General features: G+C 38.3%; 1 protein-coding gene across 2 annotated transcripts in view; it reads left to right on the top strand.

Moving 5' to 3' along the window:
- Positions 1-14847, top strand: part of LOC134538477 (protein bark beetle) — a 238572-nt gene that overhangs the window by 109779 nt on the left and 113946 nt on the right. For both annotated transcript variants that reach the window (XM_063379808.1, XM_063379809.1), the window contains exons 10-13: positions 1474-1666; positions 6848-7011; positions 8849-9075; positions 14031-14219. In XM_063379808.1, coding sequence (XP_063235878.1) covers positions 1474-1666; positions 6848-7011; positions 8849-9075; positions 14031-14219 — 773 coding nt within the window. The remainder of the gene's footprint in view (positions 1-1473; positions 1667-6847; positions 7012-8848; positions 9076-14030; positions 14220-14847) is intronic.

Genomic DNA, 14847 nt, shown 5'->3' on the forward strand with positions numbered 1-14847 from the left:
ATCACTACACTATCAAATGATGACATGAGCAAACAGTTCTTGCGACCAGCGTTGCCAGGTCGTGCACAGCTCCAGAGGGGACGATAGCCTCTCCCGCGCCCGAATTTTACTTTTTTTGATTTGAAGGGTATTTATGCTAACTTAAAGACTTAAATCCATGTTTTAAATAAGTTATTTTTTCAAAGAAATATAAACCTTTTATTTATGACTATAAATTAGACAATGACTCAAATTCCAAAACATCATAGACAAAAGACTTTGCATCAGGTTAGACTCAAAATTATACTCTCTTCAACATTTTTAATAATATTTCATTTCTAGTTTCCTAAAGAACACTTGCCCTTATTAAATAATCACCTTTCATAATACTACATAATACCGATTCCATTCTCTCACTTTTTTTTGCGTTAATTATAAATAAATTACGTACTTCTCTTTAATTTTGAATAGCGTTTTCACATCCAATAGTATTAAAATTTTTGTATATTCAAAATATAATTATCATACATACTTATAACTCAAAACAATTTTCCTCAACCTTTTTTAACTCCTCTTTCAAAACTGTCAGAGTGCCTCATTTCAACAGCCTCTTGGTATCAGCCTTGTGTACTTTCCACAATAATAATGATTTTATCTACAGAATAATTCCAAACTAAAAAAAAATTATTAATTAAAACAAAACCTATTGTTCCTGTAACATTTTTATTAGCATTACTGACCTTATGCTTTAGTTATCCTTTATTTGTTATTGATTGTTGTGATATTTCACTGTTGTTATTTTTGCTTGTCCATTGTCTTTATTAGAATCAAAACACTTGATTTTGTTGCTATGTTATGTCACAATTCTAAATTAGTTTTTTTTTTCCCCAGTCTATTTGTTCTTTTATTGTTTTTTTTTTTGTCTGTGTATCTGTAATAGTCCCTGCAAGTACGTGGTTTATGCTGCCTGTGCTTTTTGCCCAGTTGCGGCAGTGGCTACACGTTGGGGGTTTCCCCCCTTCGGGCAGTGTTTGCCTGCCTGGTTGGCAGTGGTCACATGCTTGCACAGACTACATTTCTCCTGCGTTTTATTTCTGTGCCCGCGGGCAAAGTTCCTAGAGACTGTTGCCAGGCATGTAACGTAAATAAAATAAAAACTTTTCTTTCATCTGAGACTGTACACATTTTAACCCTTTGTTTTGTAGTGGTATTTATATGATACCACTTTGAAAAAATGTTACTATTCGCAATGTTTCAGTGGTATTGCCGAAATACCTCGCGTGAGTAAGCCTTGTGCTGCTATCTGGCGATCCTATCAAGAACAAGCAACATTGGCTCACTTCATTTTTCTTTCCGCCACGTCTGCTAAAAGTTACACAATAGATTCTAAATTATTTTTTATATTTCTGTGTACCTCAAAGGGTCAAATACTCCGAGGCCAATGTGTTGAGCTTGTTTGACGGCACGTCACTGCAGCTGCCGCCCCTGACGCAGGTTCCCGCCCTCGATCGGCATGATGGTGGCGGGGAAGCTGGACGCGAGGGGCAGCGGGCCCAATGACATACGCCTGACGCTGGAGGACGCCCGCGTGGATACGCCGCAGAATGACACGGAGCCAGCGGCCGAGGAGAGCAGCGCGCCCGTGCGGCTGCTGGGCGGCCGGACGAGCCGGGAGGGGCGGCTGCAGGTGGGACACTTCGTGCGTTTCCCTCGTGGCCCTGTCGCACCGTCGACGTGTCGCGCCGAGCACAAGTTGGAGAGTTATCAAGTCACCAAAACACCATCAGTAGAGACCGGAAAAATTTGCGGGCTCAATGACCTCCAGGATGGACTCCAACATCCTCTACACACTCGGGCAAATGCCAACTGTTCATTGGCCGCTGACTTGTGAGTCGTCTCGACTGGGTGGCCTGTGATTCGACACTTCTACGAGTGAGGGTCTCTAATTGGTCCTCAGTCCTCCATATAAACAGTGAACTAATGACATAAGGAGTGCTGAGGTATAATTATTTGAATTTCAGCATAACACGAAATGAACCCGCAAATTTTTCCAGTCCCTAACCATCATCAGCACTACCACGTTTGTTTGACAAGTTTGATGACTTGCGTCTCCATCAAATATATCTTGCATGTCGGACGGGTTCTGAAATATCTCGGATGTTGGATGTGATAGGACGATCTATATCGTGCCTAGCAAAAATGGAAATGGCATTGTTGTTGTCACAAACAAGTTTTAAAATGGCAAAGAACAAATAGCAATTAAAAAGTGAAATAACTAAAATAATGTTAATATGAACGTCGTGTGCGAAAGAATTTTATGTGTAAAAAGTATATCATATTTCTATAACTTTGAGAAAAAAAATCACTGAATATTAATTTTATTGCGTAACAAATATTATTGTAAATTAAATTTGTACATTTACAAAAGTTTAAAAATATTCAAATAGCATAAAATGTTCCGAAAATTTCATCCAGCAGTGAGATACATTTTTTTAATTTTCAAAATTGAGATATAAAATTGATAGGTTTGTGATAGTTCAGACCAAAAATAAACTTGAATAGTGTGACATGATTTAAAACAGTTTTGTGGTTATCTGTTCAAATATATTTTATGGAAAAAATTGGAAGTCTTTTTCCATTCAGTACTACCTACCCCTTCAACTCTATATTCAAATATATTGGAGACCTCATGATAGTATTGCACTGACCTGACATTGACACTCTCTACACAACCATCTCACTGCCTGGCGTAACTCCTCCTCTTCTGACCTTCCTGAAACCAGCTGCGTCGCAGAACGACGTGTCTGCATTCTAGAGAACAATGCACTAAGGATCAAACAAACAGGCATTCAGTCAACGAAGAGAGCTGCCAACATGGCAGATGCACAACTCTGGTACTTCCACAGAGTTGAAACTAAACAAGTCCTCTAAAATTAGCATATTTTATACCATTGATAATGATGAATAATGCATCCATGTGTTAGATCAGTTCTTCAGATTTTACTGATTTTACCTGTTTTCATGGATTTCAGGCTCTCAAGTGGCTTCCCAGATTTTACTCAATTATTACAGATTTTTACAAACGCAATTTTTGTCATATCTGCATTTTCCTTTTATTTATGTGTGTTTCTAAACAAAACTTTACCATAGACATAGACATCCAGCACAAGAAGGCAACTAGTACTTTGATTAAGGTGCTTAACTCTAGCGTAACCATTGGTAACTGCATACAATTTCTGTTGAACGCCACTGTAATAGATTGTAGTCAAAGGTAATTTGAAATACGTAAGTGACAAAATTGTCTATGACTACTGGTTTTGTTTCAGAATTTTCTTTTCCATTTTGCTGTGTTTATTTTGTATAATTTTTAGGACTTGGTGAATTAAACTAGAAATAAGTACTCGCAGCCTTTTTTATGATGAATAAATAACATAATGCCTCACCAGATTAAGCTCCATTTAAGCAGAAGTATAAACGAGAATGGGAACACCAACTAGAATGTGTAAAGCCGGGGAGCAGGGATTACCAGGCAAAGTGCACACTGCACAGTGTGTAGTTTGATGCTTAACATTGTCTGTGGGGGCCTAAGGATCTGCGATGTCATGATAATACAGAGTTCCACAAAAGAAATCAAGGGGAACATAGAGTTTGTCGCTGTCCAGTTTTGTAATAAAAGAAAATAATGTTGTGGTTGATGTTGAGTTACATTGGGAAAATTTTGTTTGTGAAAATAACTTATCAATCAGTTTAAGAGGTAATTTGCTAAACTAGTGCCAAATGTGTTCCTAGACAGTGAAAGCAGAAAACTTTCATTGTGATTGCACACATTTTCCACAAAAATCCAGGCCTGTGCAAATATCAGTTTTTTAGTTCAAATCGAATACGAATATTGAATTTGAATAGTAAGAAGTTAGCTCTAAAAATTTTTTTTCACACATCATAAAAAATACACATTGAAAGAAAAAGTACATGTGTATTCGAGTGGCTTCTGGGAAATTAAGATAAACAATAGGTGAAAGGTTGGTTCTGGGTTAAGTTAGCTGCAATTACTTTTGGTAAAAAAAAAAAATTTTAAATATTCAAATTTTGAATGGAAAATATTAATAATTATTTTTCAAGATAATCAAGATAGGATTTGCAAAATAAAAAATTTTGATAAACAGTACAAAGCAAATAAATATGTAAGCCAATCAGTCGAACAAATTATCCACAGTTTGAGCTGCATTGCACGAGCATTGTCCTGCTAAATGATGGGTGTGTTCTGCAAAAAAGTGTCACTGCTTCTTTCTCAAAGCTGGTCGCAGGTTCTGTCCCAAAAATAAACAGTAATACTGTACATTGACAGTCTGCTATAGGGGAATGGTATGTGACAGGATAACACCATCACTGTCGTACACTAGAATCACCATAAATTTCACATTTCTGGGGTTCTGGCGAACTTTCGATCTTTGCGGTGACCCTTATTGATGCCATTCGTTTGATTGACAATTTGGTCCATGTCTCTTCCAGCGTGATTATACGACGTAAAAAAGCCTTGCCTTTGTGTTCATAGCGCTCCAAGAGGTTACAGGCAGCGTCGTATCGTGGCTATTTCTGCATTTCCGTCAAATCACGTGGAACCCACTGAGAGGCAAGTTTTCTCATGCCCAGGCTTTTCTTCAGACTGTGAAGCACAGTCGTATGCGCTAGTCCTGTCCCTCGGGCCAGCTCACGAATCGTATGGCGTCCGTCACTGTCCGATAATGCGGCAAGAGCATACACTTCTTCACTGACACAAGGACAACCTGGCCTATGCATGCTTGCCACATTTTCACGTTCCTCATGGAAGGCTTTTACTCACATTACCACTGTTCTATAAGGCAATTCAGAGCCCTCTTGAAGACCTTGATGACACTGTGGTGCTGTACGACCTCTGGCACATTCAGTCTTTATCCAAATCCGTTGTTTCCATTTCGAAAACAATGTGACAACACTACATTCAACCGCCAGCTTACACAAAGCTCTGCACTTTTTGTCAATGCGGGAAGGGAGAGTCCATTTGCTCTGAGGTAAGTTAGGTACGTATGTAACTAACGTGTGTTATAAACTACATTATTTGATTCCGTTGCATGGTGTCTGTACAGCAGTGTTGCCACTATTAACGTTCCAACCCTCAAGCCAGCAGTAAGCTGTAAGACAGTGTGGTGCCACTGTTGCTTGGAGAAAATTCTATCCATAATTTAAATATCATTAGAGAATTAAACTTTGGAACACAGAGTAACAAACATTTAAATTTTCTTGGCAGTAATTGCACCAGGAGATGCAGACATGTTGGGTATCATAGTTTCCCGCTCATCTTGTACCCCTATAGCTCATTCAGAGCATAAACCATTTGTTACGCAAGTGGCCTGCAGACCACTCTGTCAGGAGCCACAGTGGTGGAGTGCCTCCTGCCATGGCATTCCAGGTTTTATTATAGGCAAGGCCAAACCTGAAATTTTTCCAAGTGGGAAAGTGGCAGACAGTGTTGTGAGCCTGGTGGGTTTTCTCGGGATTTTCCAGATTTCACATTCAGTCATTGCTGTATTTTCATCTTAATACCCCATCATCTCCAATAACTCCAATGCCAATGAGATATCGAGCTAAAAAACATTCATTCATCCCACCATATTCTTGTAAGTCTTTCTAAGTATCAAGTTAGTCTGTGTTCACCAACTCAAAGCAAAATCATCACTTCTATGCAAAGCTCCAATTATGTGAATCAATGGAAGCTCATTTTAATATTTGATTTTACTTCGTCAGGAAATTTGCTATTTGTTTTATTTGAAGGTTCGGTTGGGATACAAACATACAAAGTTGCACATCTGATGTGAAGCTTCACATTTGTTGCAAAGCTTTGAAACTTTGGAAGCATAAGATTCGCTTATAAAAATATTTAGTGTTTTTTTTTTTGTTGGGGGGGGGGGGGGGGGGGGGATAGGTTTTGCTTGAATAAAGTTGATTACTTGTAGAATTCAAAAAGATGGCAGTATGTTTGCTTTTATGAATACTCAATATTAATATTATGCATGGTTATTTTATCATTTTCATTGAATGATGTCATGTATAGGGCCTAATTGGTTAATCACTTCATCAGTTAAAAGTTTTCCAACGTGAAACAATTTTTTTTTTTTACTTTAATCCGGTAATTTATAAAAATACAGTTCAATCCAGCTTCACCAAGAACAATAATCGCAATCCAATTCGTCTTAGCAGATATTTAAAACATTTGATTTGATATTTACTTTGCATCAAAAAAACTGGTATTCCCTCAGGCCGAAAAATAATTTATTTTTTGACGTGACGTCTAATATATCGATGAACGCCGGGTGCACGCACGAATAAGTGTCCCGTTACGCACATTGTCCCGTTACACTGTGTCCCGTTACGCTCATATGCTTGCGCCACATCTATCTCTCTTCCATTTGATTGGAAAAACCATCAATTTGACTTTTTCGAGGCACATTAAACTTGAAACTCTCCCATTTGTTTCCTACTTTTCCTATCATCGTCCTCTCCTAAACAGAATAACACAGATTGGAAGAAGTTAAATAGCAAACATGTATAAAAATTATAGTTAAAATAATCTCTTCGTTAAATTAATAAACATATTTGAAATAAAGAGTACAAATAAAAGTAAATTTATCAATTAAATTGTAGATTTCATTTCACTCCTTCTTTGTATCCATACAAAATAGTGATAATTCAATGAAAATGATTTCAATTTTATTCATAAAAGTATGCAATCATTTCATCAGTGTTTTGTTATGACGTTGTCACATTAAACTATCGTCCGTAAACCGACTTTACAGACAACCAATTTATTTTGTTTTGTTGTTGTTGTGCGCAGGTGCGTGTGGGCGCGACGTGGGGGACCGTGTGCAACTACGGCTGGAGCATCACGGCTGCCGCGCTCGTCTGCCACCAGCTAGGCCTGGTCCTGGACCCCGACGACTGGTTCCTGCAGAGAGCTGAGATCCCCGACGCAGGGACCAACGAACCTGTCCTGCTGAGGTGATTGTAGTTACCAGGGGCCTAGCCAGGGAGGGGGTTTTAGTGGTTCAAACCCCCCCCCCCCCCCCCTCTTAGCACCAAATCTTTAATTAATTTTCTTATTCATCGCTCAAACAAATTTCATATTAAAATTAATAAAAATTTTTACCATTACAATATTTAAATTTAAGTATCGAAAACTGCTAAAATAGCATTATTTTACACCTTAAAATCCAAATTTTCCCGGTGGAGGACCCCCGGACCCCTCCGCTTTAATACGGGGGGGGGGGGGGGGGCATGCTTCTTAACACCCCCCCCATACACTGATCCTGGCTACGCCACTGGTAGTTACCAAGATGGTTTTTTTAATTTCCAAAACTGACAATTTTTTCACAGTGACCCAAATCTTGGATTGTTATCACAAGGAGTAGGTACTACGAATCTACCTGCAGAATCTGAAGCTAGGTGTCTTGAATTGTCAAAAACAAAATAACACTGTTAACCCTATAAATGTTTGTTTAGTAATGAATTTTCCCTGAATCAATATATCAATTTACATAATGCCTTACGAAAAGCACAAAATTCATTGGGGGAATGGTAAAAGGACTTGTTTGTTTTAATTTTTAATTTTTGGAATTTACAAATTCACCTCCATTATTTTCTATAAAACCTTTTCCTTGAATATCACTTTTTTAAATACTTCAAATTTGATGGTATTTGTATCTCTAATATCACCATGTTTTATCGCATAATCGTAGCACATTTTATACTAAAATCAAGTTTGAAAAGTAGGTGTGCAAATTTTATGCTAGAAAAAAAGAAGCATTTTTGTTGAGTTAAATTTGTATATAAAAACCAAACCTATTCATGAAAAGTACATTTATTTAAAAAGTAGAGTATACAAAATCACGCCAAACAAATTAAATTAATAAGTCATGCAACAAAAATATATTTCGTTCAACTTTAAATAGATAAACAAAAACATGACCCGAAAGTGAGCCAGAACTAACACACAACTATCGTCGTAGAACACACTAACACGAAAGAGTGTGACCTATCAAATGCAGTGTACTTGGCAGTAGACAGAGCATGTGTGTTGCATGCAATCTGCGAGCTAATGATATCGATATTCGACTACATGTGTGCACTCTATACGGGCGGGCATCAACTAATCAAACATGAATAATGCCAACTACCGCTGGCTACATTTTAAAAAAGCAGTACGCCTCGGACATCTTCGTTTTTCTGTTACTTAAATAAGTAAGCGGTAATATCCGAACAAATAATATGTTTCAACTTTAAAATACAGTACATCATTTTATACGGGAAAATGTCGTCACGTGCAACATCTTACAAGGAAAAAAAAAAAACTATAAATAACGTATATCTTATTGAGAAAATGGCAGGACCGAAAAATTTTAACATATTGGAAGGGAAATCGTATTGTGGCGGTACATCTTAAACAAGTTTTACTTTGGTTGTAATTAACGAATTTTCCCATCGTAACTAGCAAACCGCCTGATGGCAAATTGAAAACCCGATTGCTGTTGCAACGTTGTTTTATCCCGTCATGTTTAACTAATGTACACAAAGCTCTTGGAATCTAACAGCAGCGGGATTGAAGAAACTCGTGCGACGTTTGCGCGAGAAATTTTTTTTTCCTTCCAAAATTTTGATGCCCTAAAATAACAGTGGGACGACACACAGTTTTTTCAAATAGTAGGCTCTTTTCAACTTGCTAGACAAACAAAAAAATTCCCGATGGGCGATGTCTTTGAATAGTTCCCGGCTAAGTTAAGGTTCCCTGGTGTTTCCACGGTGACGCGATGGAACGCGGCGGTGTGTGGCGTGGTCGCAGCAACGTGCGGTGCAGCGAGGAGGACGTGGACATCACGCGGTGCCGGGCGGAGACGGCGGACGACCTGGAGAACTCGTGCGGGCACGAGAGCGACGTGGGGCTGCGCTGCCAGGAGCCGTCCTGGGCCGGCGTGAGGCTGGGGGTCCTGGCGGAGCCCGCCCGCCTGCAGTACGTCACCGTGGAGAGGGCCGGCCTCTTCGACTACTCCACCAACGCCTTCAAGCCAGGTCTGCTCCCACGTCCATCGCTAGAGACCTGCAGAACTCGCGGGTTCATTAGGCGACACGCTAGAACTCAAACACATACACCTCTCAGATGATTTTTGCTATTGGCTTACTGTTCATCTGGACGAATCTCAACCAGTTATGAACCCTCAACCAAAGAAGGATCGAATCACAGACAAACCAGCTGAGACGACTTACAAGCCGGCAGCCAATGAACTTGCGTTATTTGCCCGAGTGTACAGGGGTATGTGACAGTCTATCCTGAAGGCCATCAAAACCGCAAATTTTAGCAGGTCTCTATTCATCGCTGATGCTAGTTTGGATTCGGAAGGACACATCACACAGTGAATTTTATGAATATTTTAAAAAAAAAACAAGTGTATCCCCAATCCACACTAAAAAAAAAAAAAAACATTGTGCAGAAACAAACAGAAAAAAGTGATCAAGTCTTTCAGTACTGGGAAATGATGTGTAACATCTAACCTAACGTAGCACAAACTATAAATTAACACAACAGTATTTTACTATAACAGTTAAAATATTGAGTTTATATTATAGAGATGGTGATTTATAGCATTTAAAATAATAACATTTAGCATTTTGAATTGTAAATTTAGCATTTTGTAGCATTTTTAAAAACAAGATTTAGCCAATTCTCTCATTTTACATTACTGAAGAAAAGTATGTTTTTAAAAAGCATTAAATAATACACATATTAATTATTAACAACCACAGAAATAAAGATCTAGCACAACTACAAAGAAAGCCTATCTTGTCAGGTTTCCAAACAACTTTTTAGCACTTATGAGTGCAATAAATTGAATACTTAAAATTACAATAAATATTTTCTAGCCGTGTTCATGGCCATAGTTGCACAAATAATGTTATTGAAACTCGTTTTTTCATATATTTTTTTTCATTTTTTCAATTTTCGCATTCTTTTGATTTTCAATCATGCCAGAAACCGTTACTTGCCGTTTTACCGACTTAATTTCTTCATCCGATGTCTCGGTGAATCTTTTTTTTGCAGCCTGATGTCCCTCAGATTTAATGTGCTTTTCAAGTACATCTTTTTTTTCAACTCCAGACGGCGATTACATAAATTGCACATTAAAATATTTGTATCACTTTCGTAGAACTGTTCACTTTTGTATTCATTTATGCGATCGCGAATGTAAATTACGTTTCATCCCATTTTTACCAAGAGAAATAACAGGATACAACACATTCACGAGTATGCACGTATTTTTAAACACACAACCTTCCACAGACTACACAAGAACGCGGCTGTCACGTGAAACATAGCCAGAAAATGGGACTGACAATTGTTAGCGCGGCGAAGCAGAGATGTCGCAATATGGTGGCCTAAAAACTTGTACTCTGCAAGATGACGGACAATCTTCCAGCTAGTTGTTCTTTGCTTTTTTTACAATCGCGAGGCACGGATGTCCGTTCTTCATTCAATATTTACGATCAATAGTGTTGTGAATGACGTGACAATAAGATACTTGTGCTGAATACGCCATAAAATGATGGTTTCTTTTGATACTGAACTGAAACGAAATACAATCGGTAAATAAATTGTATAGAGTGAAGATGAATCTACGTTTTTTTTACCTTGATTTCGCATTTTATAGCGGAAAAAATATAATTTAGCATATTTTCGCATCTATTTCGCGAAAACGAAAAATCACCATCCCTCATTATATAGTATACATTTTTATTGCACACTGTATTTATAACGTGTTAGAAATAGAAAATCCAAGTGACAATGCGTCGCCCTGTTCAATACTACTGTTAGCGGAACGAATGGTAAACAGCTGTCTCTTCTTTAACTTTCTCCCTTACCTTCTCTCTTTTCAAGCACCATGGAAATGTTTACGCTCGCTGACACGCTGCAGCAAAAACACCAACTGCAGGCCGCACCGAAAAAAATTGAATGGCGCGTGCTTCTCCATATTTCCTGTTACATATTTCCGTCACATTCGTGAAATTACTCCCATCAACTGCAGTATACCAAGAGCTAAGATGTTACACATAAAAAAAACATGCTATTATAAATTGCCAAGGAAGCTTTTAACATTCTAAATGTGCAAAGTCAAGCTCCTTACTTTGGCACGGGCTATAAATGGTCTTTATAATGGGCTATTAAACCCTTAAGTTGATAAATATATTTACTATCAACACATAGTTATTCCATTTACAACCTTAAAAATATATTACACTAATACCTTTGAATATATATACTGTATAGAAGTCGCCAGCCCAGGTTAAAATTTCTAATACGGTTTGAGGTAGTTGGTTAATTCACCGCCGCAATCGCCACCATCTCCAGGGCATCGACTTGTGGTGGTCCCTAGCGGCCAAGTGTCGAACACTTCAAACACCCCTTCCCCACCCTCCCTCAAACATGCGTTGTCCTCCACCCAACCTCTACCCCACCTCTCATCCCTACAGTTTTGTGACGCACAAACTCCCGTTGAACGACCTTGAGCTGCAGTGAATGTTGGGTGGGGGGTGCGGGTGAATGACATTGGGTGACAGTGCTGCGCTCTAACGTGTAAATAACAACCTAAGACGATACAAGCGTTACGGCAGTGCCCTGCAGCGGTGAAGTTCCCAAGCTGCTCATCATACGCTCCTGAAAAACGTAGAGTAAATCCTATCCACTCGCGACTTCTATACAGTATATATATTCAAAGCTAATACTGTACCTATACATGTATACAACTCGATCTTTCACAAACACCACCAAAACCTATAAGTCCTCTTATTTTCTTAAGTATTCTTTTTAACGTAAAACTGAGAACATTTTACCCCCTTTTAAAACTGAACTACATTTCTATTTAATAGGGTGGCACTATTGTTTGTTAAAATAAGTACTTATATTTATATCACTTTTGTACTGGAGTGACTAATTGGTTTAATGTTGTTATTTTCGAATGTACTTATACACTTTTTGCTTCTGTGAACACTTTAGAGAAGGAGTTATTTTAAAATCTTAAAATGGCTATAATTTTTTAAGTCATCATTTTAGGGAAACCCAGTAAAAAAAATTTTCCCCTTTTAAAACCTAACTATAATTTTGTTTAACACAATGGTACATACTGTTGATTTCTCGAAATAAAATTAAATGGCGCACTCCCTACTTCCTGTTACAAATTTCCTTGACTTCCTTCGCATTCACAAAATTATTCCCACCAAATGCCGTATACCAAGAGCTAAGGTGTTACACATCAAAAATTAAGAGAAAAATACAAGCAAACGTTTTTTAACCTGGCATTCTATGGCTCAGAACATACTGTAATTAATGTGGCACCAATTGAGCCACTGGTGTACAAATTTTTTTTTGGGTTTATTCCAGCTTTCGACCTTGGCTACCAGGTTTGCATTATTGTGCTCCCTGCATTTTTAGTTTGCTCAGAGTTTATCAATACTGTCAGTTTTCATTTCAGTGAGGTGTTTCCTGTTTTCTAGTGGTCTACATTACACATTTAACATTTTATGGTTACACATCCAATATGATTTTTTTTGAAGAAGAGCAATTTTAATCTGTATTTTTTTTTCTTTCCATATAGCAGCTTATTTTTTTTTTAATACTATATATTAATTTTCTTTAGTATATCTGTTGGAACTTTACTGGATTAAAACCTTTTGATGTAGTGCTGGTATTTTTTTAATACGTATGTTTATATGACAATAATACTTATAATTATAATATCAAATTAATGCAGACAAAAATGTAGTAAGAAATTTTGGTACCTTCTTGAGACTCAGAACTCGAAATATTACAAGAATTCTGTGGAAGGAATTTAGTCATGAATGAAAAAAAAAAAAAAATAAAATAAAATAACAGCACAGACGAACACAGTAGACTAACAACGACCAGACAGTTTCAACAATAACAGTAATTGCAGGCAGACAACAAAACCTTGACCTCGCAGCAAATATAAGAGCACAAAAATTAAGATAAACAGAAATGTTGGACAGTATGACGACAACACCGACAAACACGGTAGGTTTTATGTGACAAAACAGTTGTTCTTGTGCTGTCTGATTTTTAAGTTTGGATGTGTTTCGCCTGTGCTGTCGTTGTTGTGTTGTCCATAAGACCTGTTTAGGTTCATCGTTGGGTTCACCCGTTTGACATCTTGTTCTCTGTGGGTTTGTGTTTTCATTTCGATTTCTTAATTTGCGTTCTTGAATTTTTTTGATGTGACAACATCTAATAAATCGATGAATGCCGGCTGCACGCACGAAAAAGTGTCCCGTTGCGCACATTGTTCCATTACGCTGTGTCCCGTTTCGCTCATTGTTCCGTTACGCCGTGTCCCGTTACGATGTCGGCGAGTGCAGTAATAATAGGTTATGTTACAATTGACTGAAAAATTATGGTGATTCATATAATTGATGATAGATATTTGATAACACTTTATCTATATGAAAACTTGTTTATAATTATATTTAAACTTTATAGCTAAACGCCAGATTTAAAATTAATTACAAGTCATCTACATGTGAACTGTTTCGTCGACTGTGTATAAAGTGAAGTGTAAAGTTAATGTGGTTTTCATTGCTTATTACAACAACAATTCCGGCAATAAAGGTTAATTATTCTTGCATTTTATAAATCTGATTACTAGTATAATTTCAAGTATTTATTCTTTTATTATTAAAATAAAAATGATTTAATTTTATTCATTAAAGTATGCAATCATTTCATCAATGTTTTGTTATGACGTCGTCACGTAAAAACTATCGTCCGTGAACCGACTTTACAGACAACCAATTTTTTTTTTCCTCGACAAACAGTTTAAAACTGCAATGGCGTACGTCCGAGAGATTGCATCCCGTCGCATGAGTCGTTTAAAGAATGAACGTGTTGGGCTTGTTTTGACCCGGCTGCTGTGTTCCTGGAGCCGTGCAGCGGTGGTGGGATGCCCGGTGCTTGTCGGCAGCGCTGCAAGTGGACCTGAGCCGCCACGTGCTGGAGAGCGTGCGTCTCGTGAACAACCTGCAGGACGGGCTCGGCGTGCTCTACTCCGACATGTACTCCACGCGCGACGTCAACCTGGCCAGGAACTGCGACTTCAGCAACAACCGGGGCAGCGGCATCAGCTTCAAGCAGCTCGGGATGCGCGTGTCGGGTGGGTGTCCCTGGGTGTCCCGCCTCGGCCAGTGCCGTCAGGAGAGACTCGAGGGCCCGAGGGTTTCGCCCTCCCCATTACTTCATGTGCAACTTCTCAAACTCCACTGTTAAAAAAAAAAAAAAAATTCAAGACCGTGAACGTTATCTGGACTGTAACTGTAAACATAACCTGTGCGCATCCTTTACCTTTTAAGGTTTCCAATGAATTCTATTGCCAAAAGACTTTTTAATTTTTGTCGTGTCAGGGTAAACCCGAGCAGTGAAAAAAAGTCTCCCAATCCGGCCCGGGTCGCCCTGGAGTCAAAGTCCGGAGATTTTGCCCTCCCTGCCCCCCCTCTCTCTCAGTGGTCGTGACCTCTGCCCATCGTAACATTACAATGGCAAAAGTTTCATGTTTATTTATTCATTTATATATTTGTGTTTTTATTTATTTATTTATTTACATTTGTCACATGCCCACCAACAGTCAAGTGGACTTTTACGATGGACACGACACTATTGCAACAACTCAGATCACCCCAGTTAAAAGACAGCCTAAGCTGCAACATTGACAAATCACTTCATAAATTGCTAATTTCTGAAAATGTTTGTCGATGTTTTAAATTTAGTTGGGCAGCTTCGGAAGG

The sequence above is a fragment of the Bacillus rossius genome, chromosome 13, assembly GCF_032445375.1.
Source record: "Bacillus rossius redtenbacheri isolate Brsri chromosome 13, Brsri_v3, whole genome shotgun sequence".
In the NCBI taxonomy this organism is placed as follows: Eukaryota; Metazoa; Arthropoda; class Insecta; order Phasmatodea; family Bacillidae; genus Bacillus; species Bacillus rossius.